Genomic DNA, 19,020 nt, shown 5'->3' on the forward strand with positions numbered 1-19,020 from the left:
GTTGCCAGTCCAGGTTCGATGCATGATGCTGGATGCTTGGGGCTGGTGCACTGGGACGGCCCAGAGGGATGGTATGGGGAGGGAGGAGGGAGGAGGGTTCGGGATGGGGAACACATGTATACCTGTGGCGGATTCATTTTGATATTTGGCAAAACTAATACAATTATGTAAAGTTTAAAAAATAAAATAAAATTGGAAGAATAAAAAAAAAAAAAAAAAAGAAGTATGCTCAGTAGCCCTGTGAAAACAAACTGGGCAACTGAGGATTCCCTGGACCACTCACCTAGCCATTTTCCTCTTTATTTTCTGACAGCTGGCCCAGGGGACTTGGAGTCTATGACGTGCTTCTGAGTTCCCATCCTTCCATCTTGGAAGCAGAAGATTTGTTCCCTGAATTCAGTGATTTTCTGCCATCATTTTAGAATTTCTACAAAGACATGTATTTGCACAGGCCTGAACAGAATGATGTAGGCCAGACATTTAAGAGAATGACTCTGAGGGAAATGAGTCCTTAAATGAGACGGAGATGATTGTATCTTTAATACTTCTTTGTCATGGGAAAATCTATTACAGAATTCAGTGAGGTCATAAAACTTTTTAGAAGTATTAAAAATATTGTAACTAAATTTGCAGTCATGTAAAGTATATAGTAAGTTTACACTAGTTCTTACAGAGTAGGATTGGTTTATACAGTGAATGACTTAGGTCTTTCATCTTCACTTATCTTTTTATCTTCCCTTCTCTTACAATCTAGCATAATGGTCTGAAAGCATTAATGCAGTTTGCCATTGCACAAAGGATTACCTGTTCTCAGGTCCTGATACAGAAACATCTGATTCGTCTTCTATCAGGTAGAGTCTTTTCTGAATTATTATGTTATTTGCATGTCTTTTCCAATTGCATTTCTGGCAGTGTATTAGGAAACAACACACTACACTAATGTAAGACACTCATTACCACAACCTTACAAAAGAAAAAAAAAGAAAACAAAATCCATGGTTGCCCTCTAATACCTGCAATCTTATTTTTAAAACCAAGTGTTTTCCAAATATTGTCAACTTGTATCCCTTATACCCACCCAAGGGGTTTTTGCACCAACATCCACAATCACTGATATCCTTAGTATTAACTACTAGTCTCTTGAGAAACCTGTATGCAGGTCAGGAAGCAACAGTTAGAACTGGCCATGGAACAACAGACTGGTTCCAAATAGGAAAAGGAGTACGTCGAGGCTGTATATTGTCACCCTGCTTATTTAACTTCTGTGCAGAATACTTCATGAGAAACGCTGGGCTGGAAGAAGCACAAGCTGAAATCAAGATTGCCGGGAGAAATATCAATAACCTTAGATATGCACATGACACCACCCTTATGGCAGAAAGTGAAGAGGAACTAAAAAGCCTCTTGATGAAAGTGAAAGAGGAGAGTGAAAAAGTTGGCTTAAAGCTCAACATTCAGAAAACAAAGATTATGGCATCTGGTCCCATCACTTCATGGCAGATAGATGGGGAAACGGTGGAAACAGTGTCAGACTTTATTTTTTTGGGCTCCAAAATCACTGCAGATGGTGATTGCAGCCATGAAATTAAAAGACGCTTACTCCTTGGAAGGAAAGTTATGTCCAACCTAGATAGCATATTCAAAAGCAGAGACATTACTTTGCCAACAAAGGTCCGTCTAGTCAAGGCTATGGTTTTTCCAGTGGTCATGTATGGATGTGAGAGTTGGACTGTGAAGAAAGCTGAGCACCGAAGAATTGATGCTTTTGAACTGTGGTGTTGGAGAAGACTCTTGAAAGTCCCTTGGACTGCAAGGAGATCCAACCAGTCCATCCTAAGGGAGATCAGTCCTGGGATGCTGAAGCTGAAACTCCAGTACTTTGGCCTCCTCATGGGAAGAGTTGACTCATTGGAAAAGACCCTGATGCTGGGAGGGATTGGAGGCAGGAGGAGAAGGGGACGACAGAGGATGAGATGGCTGGATGGCATCACCAACTCGATGGACATGAGTTTGAGTAAACTTCGGGAGTTGGTGATAGGGAGGCCTGGCATGCTGCGATTCATGGGGTCCCAAAGAGTCAGACATGACTGAGCGACTGAACTAAACTGAACTGATCTCAGTATGGCTATAAAAGGGAGCAGTAATGTGGATAGATCATTTAAAAATGTCATTTTTCTGGTGTGTGTCAAAGTCATATAAAAATAATAGAAGTGTTAATTATGGTAATCTCAGACTGTGGGTCCGTGCATGCCTTTTTCTTTGAGAGACAGGCTATAACAGCTGAGTTGGGTTTTTTTTTTTTTCTTTTTAGATTCTAATAAGCTAGAAATTAGCTAAGCTCATGTGATGGTCTCACTGTGATAATAAAAAGAAAAATTAGAGGTTATGCATAGTAGAATGATTTGACTTTCATTTTGATTATCTGCATTTCCATTTAGGTATTTGCACCACAGCAGCTCCTTTGCATCTAAAATAGGTCAAGCTTAAAAAACCCTCTTTATGTCTTTTGTTCATAAATTAAATATGTCACAGGTAAAGAGGTTTAAGCTTACAGTTCCTCAGTGTGTTTCTACCAAATAAGAGAGCCATTCCCTCTTTTTAAAGTTTAAAAGAATGCATAGTGTTTCTACATAGAAAACAGGCTTTGTTTCCCCAAATGGACCAACTATTTCACCCTGAAAGTCTGTTGAAACAGGTCACCTTCCTCCGTGTTGAGTCTCACAAACTTCTTAGGGAACTTTTCCTGGGCAGCTTTCTGTCATTCTAATGACATGGGTGTTCCATGGCTCCGTTCAAAGCTGTCACCTAAGTTTCATTAGAACTTCCACTGTGCTAACCTTTTATATTTTCAAGTTAATTTCCAGCTGTCTCCTGAATTAACCTCATGCTAGTAGTAATCTAATATTAATGCTGTTCTCTACACACTTAATTATTTTTTCCTTTTTTCATTTACTTTTTTTTCTTACTGATCAGTTGCACAGGCCCAGAATTTTGCACATATTACACATGCTTCTAGTTCTTAGGACCTTTTCCTGTTGTCAACAGTTTATCCTATTTGCATAGTAGTATTTTGGTTTTGCTTTTTTAAAATTTTTGTTATCTCTCTTCATTTCAGTTATAATTTGGATACCTTGTTTTACCAACACTTCCAAATAGTCTTCTTGCTTTTACATTCATCACAGATTAATTTGTAATATTAATTTGTAATATTAGGATTTGTAATATTTGTTGATTGTTGTTCAGTCACTAAATCATGTCCAACAATTTGCGACCCCGTGGACTGCAATATGCCAGGTTTCCACATGCCTTCACTATATCCCAGAGGTTGCTCAAATTCATGTCTGTTGAGTTGGGGAATGCTATCTAACCATCTCAATGTTTAAAATACCTCAAAATAAATACCAAGCAAGGAGACTAACATCATCACAGATGGCAGAAACTGAAATAATATTGCATAATGGCATCTGGTCCCATCACTTCATGGGAAATAGATGGGGAAACAGTGGAAACAGTGTCAGACTTTATTTTTGGGGGCTCCAAAATCACTGCAGATGGTGACTGCAGCCATGAAATTAAAAGACGCTTACTCCTTGGAAGGAAAGTTATGTCCAACCTAGATAGCATATTCAAAAGCAGAGACATTACTTTGCCAACAAAGGTCCGTCTAGTCAAGGCTATGGTTTTTCCAGTGGTCATGTATGGATGCGAGAGTTGTACTGTGAAGAAAGCTGAACCCCGGAGAATTGATGCTTTTGAACTGTGTTTTGAACTGTGGTGTTGGAGAAGACTCTTGAGAGTCCCTTGGACTCCAAGGAGATCCAACCAGTCAATTCTGAAGGAGATCAGCCCTGGGATTTCTTTGGAAGGAATGATGCTAAAGCTGAAACTCCAGTACTTTGGCCTCCTCTTGCGAAGAGTTGACTCATTGGAAAAGACTCTGATACTGGGAGGGATTGGGGGCAAGAGGAGAAGGGGATGACAGAGGATGAGATGGCTGGATGGCATCACTGACTCGATGGATGTGAGTCTGAGTGAACTCCGGAAGTTGGTGATGGACAGGGAGGCCTGGTGTGCTGCAATTCAAGGGGTGGCAAAGAGTCGGACACGACTGAGAGACTGAACTGAACTGAACTGAATGTCTAATTGACAGTAACTGATAAACTTGATGTTCTTTTGCTCTGTAATGTATCTTTTCATGTAAAAGTTTGTCATGTGAAAATTTATTAGCGAGAACATCTTTACTTGCAAGGTGTTAGGGCTGTAAACTGTGTAGAGGTACAAGTGTGGACCCTGCCATTGTAATACTCATGATTGAATTAAAGAAGCAGAACCTCTGTGAAAACTCACACTATAAAATAGACAAATGCTAGATGTATTGTAAAAATATGTGCTTTACGAATTGAGACAGAAAGAGATCACTCTAGGGGCTCTGCTGCTTTTTGCTCTAACAAGGTATATAAAGATACATTGAGAGAAACAGATAGCATTCCTAGCCAGGAGGACAATTTTAACAGAGATTGAGGATGTAGGAAAGCATGTGGTATGTTCAAATAGACAGGTTTGATAGGAATAGTGGCACCTATAGATAGAGAAGCATGAAGTTGTTTTGATAAAAATAGAAGGTCTTAAATGCCCCAATGAGAAGTTTGAACTTTAGGTTATTGGGAATTTTTGAAACATTTTGAACAATATTATTCTAAGGCTAGATATTGTATAGATTGCGTTGGGAAAAGGAAAAATTAGAAGTAAAATATGTATCTGTATGTAGTAGCATACTGGAGGAGGGCATGGCAACCCACTCCAGTATTCTTCCCTTGAGAATCCCACGGACAGAGGAAACTGGCAGGCTACAGTCTAAAGGGTTGCAAAGAGTCAGGCACAACTGAAGCGACTTAACACACACACAAACGCACACACACAGTAGCATCAATTAGGGAGGGAATTGGGATGGGTAGAAACAAGGTTTTGAATTAAAAGAAATAACTAGACTATTGAAAGAAATAGAGAAGTCCACAATAGAGACTGTTTTATTTGAAAGATAATGAATATAGTTTTAACATGTTGATTCTCCAGTAGTAATAGGACATACAGTGTTCATTGCCATGTATGTGCCAGGCATTGTACAATGATCCCTGAACATTGTACAAGGATCTTTGTATATAATCATGTCTTCTAACCACCATTCTTCAACAAAATTATCATTTCCCCAATTTAGAGATGAAGAAGCTGAGGCACAGAGAACTTCTGTGACTTGACCAAGGTCATAAAACCAGTAAAAGGCAGAACTAGTGTTTGAACCCAAGCCTGACCATAAAACCTACGCTTTTCCTACTGTATCACTTAAGTTTCCCTGAGATATTTAATTTAGCGTAAATGAAAGATTTTACCAATGGAGGAAAATATGCATGCCAAAAATGAACTTGATTTCAGAGGATTTTAAAAATAGATATATGTAACATCTGGGAACAAAAAACTTTGACAACTGCCTGTAAGCAAAATTTGATGACAGAGTATTCTACTGACTGAAAAGTTAATAAAATCAGGGCAAGGAATTAGGAGTTAAGGAGAAAAGGAAAGATAGAAGCATCTGAATGCAGAGTTCCAAAGAATAGCAAGAAGAGATAAGAAAGCCTTCCTCAGCGATCAGTGCAAAGAAATAGAGGAAAACAACAGAATGGGAAAGACTAGAGATCTCTTCAAGAAAACTAGAGATACCAAGGGAACATTTCATGCAAAGATGGGCTCGATAAAGGCCAGAAATGGTATGGACCTAACAGAAGCAGAAGACATTAAGAAGAGATGGCAAGAATACACAGAAGAACTGTACAAAAAAGATCTTCACGACCCACATAATCACGATGGTGTGATCACTCACCTAGAGCCAGACGTCCTGGAATGTGAAGTCAAGTGGGCCTTAGGAAGCATCACTACAAACAACGCTAGTGGAGGTGATGGAATTCCAGTTGAGCTATTTCAAATCTTGAAAGGTGATGCTGTGAAAGTGCTGCACTCAGTATGCCAGCAAATTTGGAAAACTCAGCAGTGACCACAGGACTGGAAAAGGTCAGTTTTCATTCCAATCTCAAAGAAAGGCAGTACCAAAGAATGCTCAAACTACCGCACAATTGCACTCATCTCACATGCTAGTAAAGTAATGCTCAAAATTCTCCAAGCCAGGCTTCAGCAATACGTGAACCATGAACTTCCAGATGTTCAAGCTGATTTTAGAAAAGTCAGAGAAACCAGAGACCAAATTGCCAACATCCGCTGGATCATGGAAAAGGGAAGGGAGTTCCAGAAAAACATCTACTTCTGCTTTATTGACTATGCCAAAGCCTTTGACTGTGTGGATCACAATAAACTGTGGAAAATTCTTCAAGAGATGGGAATACCAGACCACCTGGCCTGCCTCTTGAGAAATTTGTATGCAGATCAGGAAGCAACAGTTAGAACTGGACATGGAACAACAGACTGGTTCCAAATAGGAAAAAGGAGTACATCAAGGCTGTATGTTGTCACCCTGCTTATTTAACTTATATGCAGAGTACATCATGAGAAACACTGGGCTGGAAGAAGCACAAGCTGGAATCAAGATTGCCGGGAGAAATATCAATAACCTCAGATATGCAGATGACACCACCCTTATGGCAGAAAGTGAAGAGGAACTTAAAAAGCCTCTTGATGAAAGTGAAAGAGGAGAGTGAAAAAGTTGGCTTAAAGCTCAACATTCAGAGAACAAAGATCATGGCATCTGGTCCCATCACTTCATGGGAAATACATGGGGAAACAGTGGAAACAGTGTCACACTTTTTGGGCTCCAAAATCACTGCACATGGTGATTGGAGCCATGAAATTAAAAGATGGTTACTCCTTGGAAGAAAAGTTATGACCTACCTAAATAGTGTATTGAAAAGCAGAGACATTACTTTGCCAACAAAGGTCCGTCTAGTCAAGGCTATGGTTTTTCCAGTGGTCATGTATGGATGTGAGAGTTGGACTGTGAAGAAAGCTGAGCGCTGAAGAATTGATGCTTTTGAACTGTGGTGTTGGAGAAGACTCTTGAGAGTCCCTTGGACTGCAAGGAGATCCAACCAGTCCATTCTGAAGGAGATCAGCCCTAGGATTTCTTTGGAAGGAATGATGCTACAGCTGAAACTAACTCCAGTACTTTGGCCTCCTCATGCGAAGAGTTGACGCACTGGAAAAGACTCTGATGCTGGGAGGGATTGGGGGCAGGAGGAGAAGGGGACGACAGAGGATGAGATGGCTGGATGGCATTACTGACTTGATGGATGTGAGTCTGAGTGAACTCCGGGAGTTGGTGATGGACAGGGAGGCCTGGCATGCTGTGATTCACGGGGTCGCAAAGAATCGGACACGACTGAGTAACTGAACTGAACTGAACTGAAAATATCCTGGGAGCAAAATACTTTAACACTGAGAAAATAAGGTAGGTAGTGTTGGTTGTGTCATGGACATGTTAACTAATGTATTGAAAATATTACTTAAAAAGGACACATAGCTAGTTAATGGCAGAGCCCTGTATTCACTTTAGTTTATTTTATAGAGCCGGTATTAATAGTGTTTATAGTGGTTACTGTATGCCACACTCAGGTTAAGTACTTTGAATGCACAGGTTAACAAACCTCCCAACAATCCTGTATACACTGGAGGCTTAGAAAAGTCAAATACCTTGCCTGTGACAGATAGTCATAGGAAGTACTGGACCCCATTTCTGTCTGACTCCAAAGCCCATGCTCTTAACTTTTATGCTTTTTGTTTAGAATCTTGGATTTGGGGTTAAGAAATTGACCTAGTCTGAAAAGAATCTTCTCTCCTTCATTTTAACCAAATGATAGCTTTATTTAAATATAATTAATTCTCATGGTTATGTATATATAAACACTTATTGTTTTGAATTCTTGATTTCACTTCCTTGTAACTCTTTGCCTGACTTCTGAATTTAGAGACTGATCAAAATCAGAAAGGCAAAATTTTTGAGCTGTCTGCATTTCCTTCCACTCATCAGTTGTCTAGTTTTGTTCAGGAGGATTGTCTCCATCCTCTTTTCACTTACACCAATTTGCATGCTCTCCCTGCTCCCCAACCCCAAATTTGTTCATGTATTTCATGTATCACAGAACATTTAGAAATGTGTAGTTGGAGGTAGGAAGTGGTAGAGAACATTGTTTAAAAGTAATCCTTTTTCATTCAGCGAGTGTAATACTTATCGAATAATTTCTTATTTCAGTCATCCTAACTTATTTACCCTTTCCTCCTATATCTTATTTTTCAACCATTAAATTGCATCCAGAGCTTTTTAGAGCCTTTTCTCAGTTTAGTTTATCTTTAGTTATGGTTCCTGTATCTTAAAGGTGTGATGGACCAGTTTATCAGTTTCTGTATGTATAACCCTGTTAAATTTTTGTTTTAGATGCTAGTATGTTGTATTACATTTAACTGCATTGCTGTATTACTGGCTGAATTACATTAAGGTTTTTTGTTTGTTTGTTTTTTAGTTGTTCTTCCTAACCTGCAATCAGAAGCTACACCTTGCCTTCTATCCATAGATCTATTTCATGTTTTGGTAAGTGTTCAGTAAATTTTCTTTTTAAGTCACTCAAGTTTATAAGTGTTTTCCTCATTCAAATTTATGTTCTTTGTTCAAGATTATAAATACTGATCTTGAAAGTTTAGTCTCTTTTTTCCATTCCCTTTATAAATAGATAAAGATTTGACTGAGACCATCAAAATCACTTTAAAACTAAAACCACATTTACCCTTTACATTGTAATAGATTGTAGTCTAGTTGATTATATTTAGTTAGTGTCTATACAGGCAGACTTTTTCTAATAATATGTTTTCCCCCTTCCCCTTTTTCTCAACTTGTTTACATTATAAGCAGTGAATAATGGTGTGAGCTGTCTTAAAATTGTTAATTATTCGTGATGTGGACCAGGCCATGGGCACATCTAGGTGTTTCCCAAAACACCTATGGTTAGTGACAACTGTTTTGTGAATTTCTTGTACAGTTTTTCCATCTCTCTGACCATTTCATTCCTTCAAGACAAGTTTTCTAGAGAGCCATGGTAAGGTTAGGACCATGGACTTTGTGGATGCAAGGTTAGCCAGTATCCTCTACCCTGTGGTTGTCACCAGTGTCTTTTGAAATTTCTCATGGAAATCTTGAAAGAAATGCTGGAAACTGGACCTTACCCCTGATATAATTATTTGATTGGACTAGGGTAGGGCCTATGTATCAATGTTATTTTAAGAGCTCTCCAAATGGTTGTAATGTTGAATCCCCTAAAACCACAAGGTTGAGACCATTACCTAGAACTAGAATAAGTGGACCCAGCAAAGGGATAAATCTGTTTGATGATGGCTTTTATCCTCTGTTTATGGTATATTATATTCTAAAATATCCTTTTGAATAATTAGGAAAAATATCGTGGTTATTTAAAAACACACATGGTGCAGGATCTTGTATTCTTTACATTTAGTTATGAGATAACTTGTGTTGGTCCTTTTGCTACCCATGTTGATGTCGATTTTCTCTCATAGGTGGGTACTGTGTTAGCATTCCCGTCCTTGTACTGGGATGATGCTGTTGATCTGCAGCCTTCACCAGTTAGCTCTTCGTATAACCACCTTTATCTCTTCCATTTGATCACCATGGCACACATGCTTCAGATACTTCTTACCATAGACACAGGTAAAGTTCCCATCAGTTGTTAATTGTAAATAACATTTGCCTGTGATTTACTAGGAAAATTAATTATGCTTGTGGTTAACCATTCTGTATTATGTCTCTTAGTGAGTGATCGTTCATTTGTTTCTTTACGGATGCTGTTTAAAAGGAAAGGTAGAACTGTGACAGGAATAATTAGCTAAACCACTTGATTCTCTCCCTTGCAGCTACTCCCTAGGTACACAGGGAAGCCATTTGGATCTGCTTTTTCTGCTCTCTTTTTTTTTTTGTCCATATTCCTCAAGGTCAAGGTTGGAGAATAGTCTCTCCAATGTTTGTCCCTGCCTAAATACTCTGAGCCTTTTGATAAGCCTGTCTATAAAACATTGTCGATTCCTCCACCTAGAATGATAGTACTTGGTTCATTTTATAGCATTTATCACATGGTGTCTTATTTTATAGTTATATCTTACTGCTGTTCCACTCTTTTTCCTGCTTCTCCTTGCTCCTTCATCCCTACTGTAAGCTTCTCGAATAGGGAACATTCAAATTTCAGAATCTTTCTTCATAAGCTTCAAATGGTTAGCAACTTCTGTTACACCCAGTAAGAACTCAATGAATATTTTTTGGATAAAAATATATATATATCCTTGTTTGAAGATACATGGGTAATATTACCATCATGGAATTGTGATACAGTTGTCCTTTTAGATTCTGCTCTTAATAGAAAGCAAAATTGGGTTTTGAGTATCAGTGGTCAATAATGGCTACTGAAAGTTCAGATAGTTTAGAGGACAAATAATTAAAGTGATCTTAGAATAGTATCTAGCAAAATTAAATACACATCTACCTTTTGACCCACGAGGCCCACTTCTAAGAATCTACCCCAAAGTTCTACTGGCAGAAATATGAAAGAATATAAGCACAAGATTATTCATTGTAGCATTATTTGGAATAACAAAAAACTAGGTGATTGGCTGAGTAACCTGTGGTGTACCCATATATTAGAATGATGTGTAGCTATAAAATGGAATAAAATCTACTGAAGAAGTGAGCTCTAGGATATTAAGTGAAAAAAAGTAGGGTACAGAGCAAAAGTTATAGTATAATACCTTTGCGTAAGATATTTTATGTGTATTTATGCATATATATGCTTACATATATTCATATTTGCTCTTTTTAAATAAATGAAATGACAGAAGTATAAATGGAAAACAAAAAAGTTACCTGTGGTACAAAGTAAAGAGTAGAAGAATTTATGCAAAGATTCTTGTGAATGTTTTTTTAATGTAGTTGATCTTAGAACTCTAATTATACTTAACAAAAAAAAATCTGAATGGCAAAAATAATTTTTTGACAGTTGAAAACAACAAATGAATCTAAGAAATACATTGAGAAAATAATTGCTTAGTGACTTTAAAAAACAGTATTTCAACTGTACTTTCCTAGTAGGGTATATTCTGATAATGGAGGAACTAAAAAAAAAAATCTTAATTTGAACTCAATTAGTAGTATCAGTGGTACTAATATTATTATTTTGAAATTATTTTAGGTAATTTTTAAATCAAGTAAGTGATTGTGTTAATGCCATTGGGAACTGAATTTTCAGTATGAGAAGGAAGACACACAAAAGTAAATTCGGAAAAATTAAATATAAACCGAATAATCTCCCAGTCAGAGTCCCTACCAGTTGTTCTTTGATTATCAGCAAACTAATTGTAAGTTTATTTAGCGAGGCAGAAGACTCAGAATAGCCAAGTCAGTATTGAAGGAGAAGAACAAAGACAGAGGACTGATATTACCTGACTTTAAGATTTGCTAGAAAGCTGTAGGAATGAAGACAGTGTAGTATTAGTGAAAGAACAGATAAATGAATCAGTGGAACAAAACAGAGCCCAAAATACACCTACATAAATATAATCAACTGATTTTTGACAAAGGAGTGAAGACAAGTGGAGGAAAGACAGTCTTTTCAACAAATGGTGCTAGAACAACCGAATACCCACATGTAAGACACAGACACAGATCTTACACATTTCCCAAAAATTAACTAAAAATGAGTTTTAGACCTACATGTAAAATACAAAACTCTTAGGAGATAACATAGGAGAAAATCTAGGTGATTTTGAGGATACAGTGACTTTTTAGGTACAACACCAAAGGTACAATCCATGAAAGAAATAATTGATAAGCTGGACTTCTTACAATTCAGAACTTTTGCTTTGCAAAAGATTATTATCAAGAGAATTAGAAGATAAGCCACAAACTGGTTAAACATATTTGCAAAAGATGCATCTGATAAAGAACTGTGATCCAGAATATACAAAGGACTAAGATTCAATGGTAAGAAAACAAACAGCCTCATTGAAAATGAACAAAAGACTTGAACAGACACCTTGCCAATGAAGATATCCCGATGGCAAATAAGCATATGAAAAGATGTTCAGTATCAGGTGTCATTAGAGAATTACAAATTAAAACAACAACGAGATACCAGTATACATTCATTAGAATGGGAAAAATCCAAAACACTAACAGCGTTTGCATATTGACAAGGATGTGGAACAACAGGACCTCTCATTTTTTGCTGGCAGGAATGAAATCAATGCCACTTTGATACCATTTGGCAGTTTTTTACAAAACTATCATACTCCTACCATGCAGTCCAGCAGTCACACTCCTTGATACCTACCCAAATGAACTGAAAACTTATGTCCACACTAAACCTGCACACAGGTGTGTATAGCAGCTTTATTCATAATTGCCAAAACTTGGAAGCAACCCATGTATCCTTGTGAATGGATAAATAAACTGGTACATCCAAACAATGGAATATTCTTCAGTTCTAAAAAGAAATGAGCTATTAAGCGATGAAAGGACATGGAGGAATCTTAAGTGTATACAACTAAGTGAAAGAAGCATATTTGAAATGGCTACATATTGTATGATTCCAACTATATGACATTATGGAAAATGCAAAACTATGAGATGGTAAAATGATCAGTGGGTATTGGCAAGAGTTAGGGGAGACAACGTGAATAGGCAGTGTGCAGAAGGCTTTCAGGGTAATGAAACTATTCTGCTGGATACAATAATAGTGGGTACAACTTATTATACGTTTGTCAAAACCCATAGAATGTACAGGGATTCCCTTGTAGCTCAGTTGGTAAAGAATCTGCCTGCAATGCAGGAGACCAGGGTTCAATTCTTGGGTGGGAAAGATCCTCTGGAAAAGGAAATGGCAACCCACTCCAGTATTCTTGCCTGGAGAATCCCTTGGACACAGGAGGCCTGGAGGGTTACAGTCCATGGGGTCACAAGAGTCAGACATGACTTTGAGACTAAACCACCACCATAGAATGTACAATAGCAAGAGTTATCTCTAATGTAAGCTATGGACTTTGAGTGATAATGATGTGTCACTGTAGGCTGTAACAAATGTGCCAGTGGTGCTAATAGTGGGGGAGACTGTAGGTGTTTGGGAACAGTAGGTATATGGGAAATCTGTGCTTTCCACTCAGTTTTGCTGTGAACCTAAAGCTGCTTTAAAAAAATAGTTTATTAATTTTAGAAAGTGTTCTAGTTTCATTCTTTTACATGTGGTTGACCAGTTTTCCCAGCACCACTTGTTAGAGAATGTCTTTAATCCATTGTATATTTTTGCCTCCTTTGTCAAAGATAAGGTGTCCATATGTGCGTGAATTTATCTCTGTGCTTTCTGTTTTGTTCCATTGATCTATATTTCTGTCTTTGTGCCAGTACCATACTGTCTTGATGACTATGGCTTTGTAGTAGAGCCTGAAGTCAGGCAGGTTGATTCCTCCAGTTCCATTTTTCTTTCTCAAGATTGCTTTGGCTATTCGAGGTTTTTTGTATTTCCATACAAATTGTGAAATTATTTGTTCTAGCTCTGTGAAGAATACCGTTGGTAGCTTGATAGGGATTGCATTGAATCTATAAATTGCTTTGGGTAGTATACTCATTTTCACTATATTGATTCTTCCAATCCATGAACATGGTATATTTCTCCATCTATTAGTGTCCTCTTTGATTTCTTTCACCAGTGTTTTATAGTTTTCTATATATAGGTCTTTAGTTTCTTTAGGTAGATATATTCCTAAGTATTTTATTCTTTTTGTTGCAATGGTGAATGGAATTGTTTCCTTAATTTCTCTATTTTCTCATTATTAGTGTATAGGAATGCAAGGGATTTCTGTGTGTTGATTTTATATCCTGCAACTTTACTCTATTCATTGATTAGTGCTAGTAATTTTCAAGATATTGTTACATGGGTGTGTGCATTTGTCAAACTTCATCAAATGGTGCATTTAGTATTTATGTATTTTATTGCATTATAAAATTTACCTCAAATCAAAAAATCATATACAAACACTGAACTCTTTATTTATTAATTTTATTTTGGACTGCGCTGGGTCTTCATTGCTGTGCACAAACATTCTCTAATTGCAGCGAGTAGAGGGCTACTCTCTAGTGGTGGTGCATGGGCTTCTCATTGCGGTGACTTCTCTTGCTGTGGAGCATGACCTCTAGGTGCTTGGGCTTCAGTAGTTGTGGTGCATGGGCCTAGTTGCCCCACAGCATGTGGGATCTTCCTGCACCAGGGATCGAACCCGTGTCCCCTGCATTGGTAGACAGTCTTAACCACTGGACCACCAGGGAATTCTGAAATTGAGATTTTCACTAATAAATTGAATAGTAAATTCATAGATTTATCTTTCAGAATTTCTTTTTCAGACCTCCCCCTTGCACAGATACAGGAAGAGAGTGAAGAGGCTCGTTCTGCATCTTCTTTCTTGGCAGAAGTTTCTCAGTATACAAGTGGGTGAGTAACAGCCCATTAGTCCAGTCTATTTCAGTATTGTTTTTATAATTACACATCTTTGTTCAGTTGTTTGACAGTATCTCTTGAACCATTTTAATTCCAGTTTTTAAAAATCAGTTAAAGGCTTTTGGAATAACAACAAATAAAAATTACCCATTCATTTGTTTCTGAGATTGAAAACAAGTTTTGACACATCTTTATTCTTATAAACTGTTACAGGAATATAGGCAAAAGATGATAGAATTTTAACCAGATGCAGCAGTTAAACTTTAAATAAATGTAAAAAGTTGAAAATAGGTTGTTCTTTTAAAGCAGTTCATACAGTTAATACACTTAACTACTGAGTTTTTTTTAAGGCTGTTGTGAGTAATATGTGAAATATATTGACAACACAGAGGTTAAAACCAAAAGTGCAATAGAGTGCTCTGCTGAGCGTCATCTGCTGCCAAGTTTCCCTCTTTGTTTTCGTCTTCTTCATCAGTCAACTTTTTTTCAGTTTAAGTACTGAATATATGTGTATTTATCCTTACGTTAATAGACTTTATTTTTTAGAGCTGTTTTAGGTTTATAGAATACAAAGTAACCAAGAGTTTCCATTTCCTCCCTCCCACCACCAGCTTCTCCATTACATCTTTCATTTGTATGGTACATTTGTTAAGGTGATGAACCAGAATTGATACATTGTTATTAACTATATAGTCCATAGTCTACATTAAGGTTCACTTTGTGTTATAAGATTATAGTATCATATAGATTATTAGTTTCACTGCCCTAAAAATCACCAGTTTTAATACAGAAATCAGGAAAGTATTAAATTTTTTAAGCTAATTTAGCTGCTTTGGTTAGTTACTGATAAATGCATTTGCTCCACATTTCATTACAAGGGTTAGGAAAAAGAATAAAGTTGTTCTTTGCCTTAAGAATCTACCTCATAAAATATGCAAGATTTGTGGTTTGCTCTAAGAAACTATTAGGAGATTTAAAGACTGAAGCTATAGCTAGTTAAATATTTTGTTTTAATGTTTATCATTAATGCATAAAAAATTACTTAATGCTGAGGTGTGTTTTTGAAAGGGGATGTATTTACAATCTGGGTGTTCATCTGATTTGTATTCTGCTCTGTTCTGGAATTGTTGCCTCTCAGCTGCATTGGGTGTGGTATTCCTGGCTGGTATTTATGGGTCTCCTTGAAGAATGGCATCATCCCGTATCTTCGCTGTGCTGCATTGTTTTTCCACTATTTACTTGGAGTAACTCCACCTGAAGAACTGTTTACCAGTAAGTAGGAAAATGAAATCACAGAGTAGTAAATAAGAGACTTTTTTGTTACTTTCAACCTCAAGGGTGAGAGCAGGCAAAACCACTTCTTTATTCCTCACACTTTCATCAGTGTTCATTCCAAACATGTGTGCCCCTGCCCTGGTGTGGGTAAAAGGTGAGACCAGAAACCAGATTAGCCTCATAATCTACAAAACCTATTCATGGCTCCTATCTATGTACAACTTTTGTATTTGAGCTTACAAAATGCCTTCATGCAGTATAGGACAGATAAGAAATTACAAAGATTGATTGGCTTTAAAGAAAGAGAACTGTTTGGCTTTATAATATACTCTGTTTCTTGAAGTTTGAACATTTGATTGTAACTATTATGAAATAAATAAAATGCTGCTGTGAAAGGCCTGTTGTGTTAACCGAGGCCCTGGGTATTTGAGTAACAGAATAATTTCCTTTCTTCTTTACTTGCCTTAAATCTACATCAAGGTAGAGAAGGTTTCCTTGTGGCTTTGTTTGGGTAAAAATCAGAAGGTTTGTATGATTTTGGAAGAGTCATCAAATTTCCTCCGAGATGCTTTCTTTTGTTCTTTTCTCAGGTCAACCTTAACAGGGTTCTTTATCTTGAACTCTGTTCAGTAGGGCTCATTAGATGTAGGTTTGTTCTGATTCTGTACAAATAGGATAGTGCTTTCTTTCCAAGTGATTGTCAGCACAGATCTGTGTTTTCATTCTTTAAAAAGTTATTTATTATCTTGTTGGTGCTGTCGTATGGCAATGGATGAGATAAAGTCCTTTCTTTTGTTGAGAGGAGATGAAATATAAGCCAGTAGATAAATACATGTAGTATAATGTCAAATGGTGGTAAGTGCTACAAAAAAAAATACAGCAAGTCATGAGAATAGAGAATGCTGGGGCAGAGTCATGGAAGACTTCTTTGTGAGGAGACATTGAGCAGAGAGATCAGAAAAGGACATGGTGTTGAACTGGATGGAGAGTTGAAGGAAGAGTATTGTAAGCAGAAGGAACAATAAATGCAAAGCGTTCGCTTGATGTCATCAAAGAGTAGTAGAGATGAGTGACTGAAGCCTAATAAACAGGGGGAGGCAGGTAAGAGATGAAGTCAGATCAGGTAGGGCCTTTTGCCACGATAAGCACTTTTGTATTTTGTATTTTGGGGGTGGTTTGATGTTGGAGAAGTCTGATCAGGACAATGACTCAAATCAGATTCAAAAGGATCACTGTGTCTTATTTATCATCCACAGTTTTACAAAGTATACTGTATAGGCAGAGTATAGAAACGAGCATAAACAATGAAGAAACTCTAGACACAGGATGACCAGGTAAGAATAATGTACTTATTAAATATATTTTTGTTTTCTTGTAGATGCTGCAGAAGGAGAATACAATGTACTCTGTAGCTATTTATCTTTACCCACAAATTTGTTCCTGCTTTTCCAGAAATACTGGGATACTGTGAGGCCCCTCCTCCAGAGGTACTGCGGGGATAAAATATCATTATTGGATTATTATACAGTTTGGAAATTTTAAATTTAAAATACTTGCTAAGCTTTTAGATTGATTACCATTGATTGAAGGTGGTGGCAAAAATACACAAGGTTCCTAATTCACACACCCACTCCAGTACCCTTGCCTGGAAAATCTCATGGACAAAGGAGGCTGGTAGGCTACAGTCCATAGGGTCACAAAGAGTCGGACACAACTGAGTGACTTCACTAATGGGCCACCAGGATTTCTGCTTGTTCCACCATGACTGCCAATCATTGTGCTCAAGTTCCCCACAGCTGCTGTCTCATCCCTGCTTTAAATGGGGTGGAGGTGGTGGTGAAGTGAGGATAAGTCATGTTGTCAGCAGCCATACAGTCACAGTTAAGCATCAGAAGAACCCAGAGTGGGGCAACAATAGTAGCGTATCTCATATGGTAGCACATATCTTAGAAAGGTGACTGAGGAGGAAATAAAAGTCACAATGTAATATTACTCAGCCGTAAAAAGGCTGAGTAAAAATAACTAACACCTTTGAGTTAATTCTAATGAAGTGGATGAACCTAGAACCTATTATACAGAGTGAAGTAAGTCAGAAAGAGAAAGATAAATATCATATTCTAACACATATATACAGAATCTAGAAAAATAGTACTAAAGAATCTATTCACAGGGCAGCAGTGGAGAAACAGCATAAAGAATAGACTTATGGACATGAGGAGAGGGGAGAGGGTGAGATGTATGCAAAGAGTAATGTGGAAACTTACATTACCATATGTAAAATAGATAGCCAACGGGAATGTGCTGTATGTCTCAGGAAACTTAAACAGGGACTCTATCAACCTAGAGGGGTGGGTTGGGGAGGGAGGTGGGGGGGAGGTTCAGAAGGGAGGGGATATATGTATACCTATGGCTGGTTCATGTTGAGGTTTGACAGAAAACAACAAAATTCTGTAAAGCAATTATCCTTCAATAAAAAAAATTTAATTAATTTTTTAAAGTCATTTGGTAACTCAAAAATATATCCATTTAAATTTCCCATGGGGAAGTGTGCTTTTCTTTTATTCAAGATTTCTTTCTACCCCCATACTTAATTGACCCTTCTGCTTGCTTACTCTCTACCCTTCAAATCTCTAGTCTCCTAACCCTATCTTTGCTACCACCATTTTCCATCTTTTTTTTTTTTTTTTGAGATATAATTGACATATACCATGGTTTCAATAGTCAGTTCTCATCATGTTACTCTGTTTCCCCCATTAAAGATCCTGACATACATTTCTGACACTTGGGGAGGGTGTTTTTCCCACACATCCAACAAGTAATTCTTCAGCATTAGCTGGGTGTCCTACAATTCAGCTCAGTATCTACCTGGAGATAGTGTCAGATCCCACAGGCTGAGGGCTCAGTCCTGAAAACATGACAACATCACATGCTTCAGAAAGAACCAGGCTGTCACAAATCCAGGCTGTCTCCTGTGCTGACCAAAAGGTTATATAGCGTGATTAATTTGTAGAGCAGCTCAGAGAACTCAGAGAAACGTTTTCCCTACTAGTGCATCAGTTTTTTATAAAAGGATATAACTCAGGGCCAGCCAGATAGAAGAGATACACAGGGCAAGGTATGGGGAAAAGGGAGCAGAACTTCCACACTCTCTGAGCACGCCACTGTCCCCGAATTGACACGTGTTCACCAACCTGGAAACTCTCCA

The 19,020-nt window shown here is 37.6% G+C and overlaps 1 protein-coding gene across 1 annotated transcript in view; it reads left to right on the forward strand.

The window, feature by feature from the left end:
• The window catches only part of UBR1 (ubiquitin protein ligase E3 component n-recognin 1), a 156,273-nt gene that overhangs the window by 107,843 nt on the left and 29,410 nt on the right, over positions 1 to 19,020 (forward strand). Inside the window, exons 37-42 of the mRNA XM_070378127.1 lie at positions 755 to 851; positions 8,520 to 8,587; positions 9,565 to 9,715; positions 14,447 to 14,534; positions 15,679 to 15,812; positions 17,194 to 17,302. Coding sequence (XP_070234228.1) covers positions 755 to 851; positions 8,520 to 8,587; positions 9,565 to 9,715; positions 14,447 to 14,534; positions 15,679 to 15,812; positions 17,194 to 17,302 — 647 coding nt within the window. The remainder of the gene's footprint in view (positions 1 to 754; positions 852 to 8,519; positions 8,588 to 9,564; positions 9,716 to 14,446; positions 14,535 to 15,678; positions 15,813 to 17,193; positions 17,303 to 19,020) is intronic.

The sequence above is a fragment of the Bos mutus genome, chromosome 10 (genome assembly GCF_027580195.1).
Source record: "Bos mutus isolate GX-2022 chromosome 10, NWIPB_WYAK_1.1, whole genome shotgun sequence".
Classification (NCBI taxonomy): Eukaryota; Metazoa; Chordata; class Mammalia; order Artiodactyla; family Bovidae; genus Bos; species Bos mutus.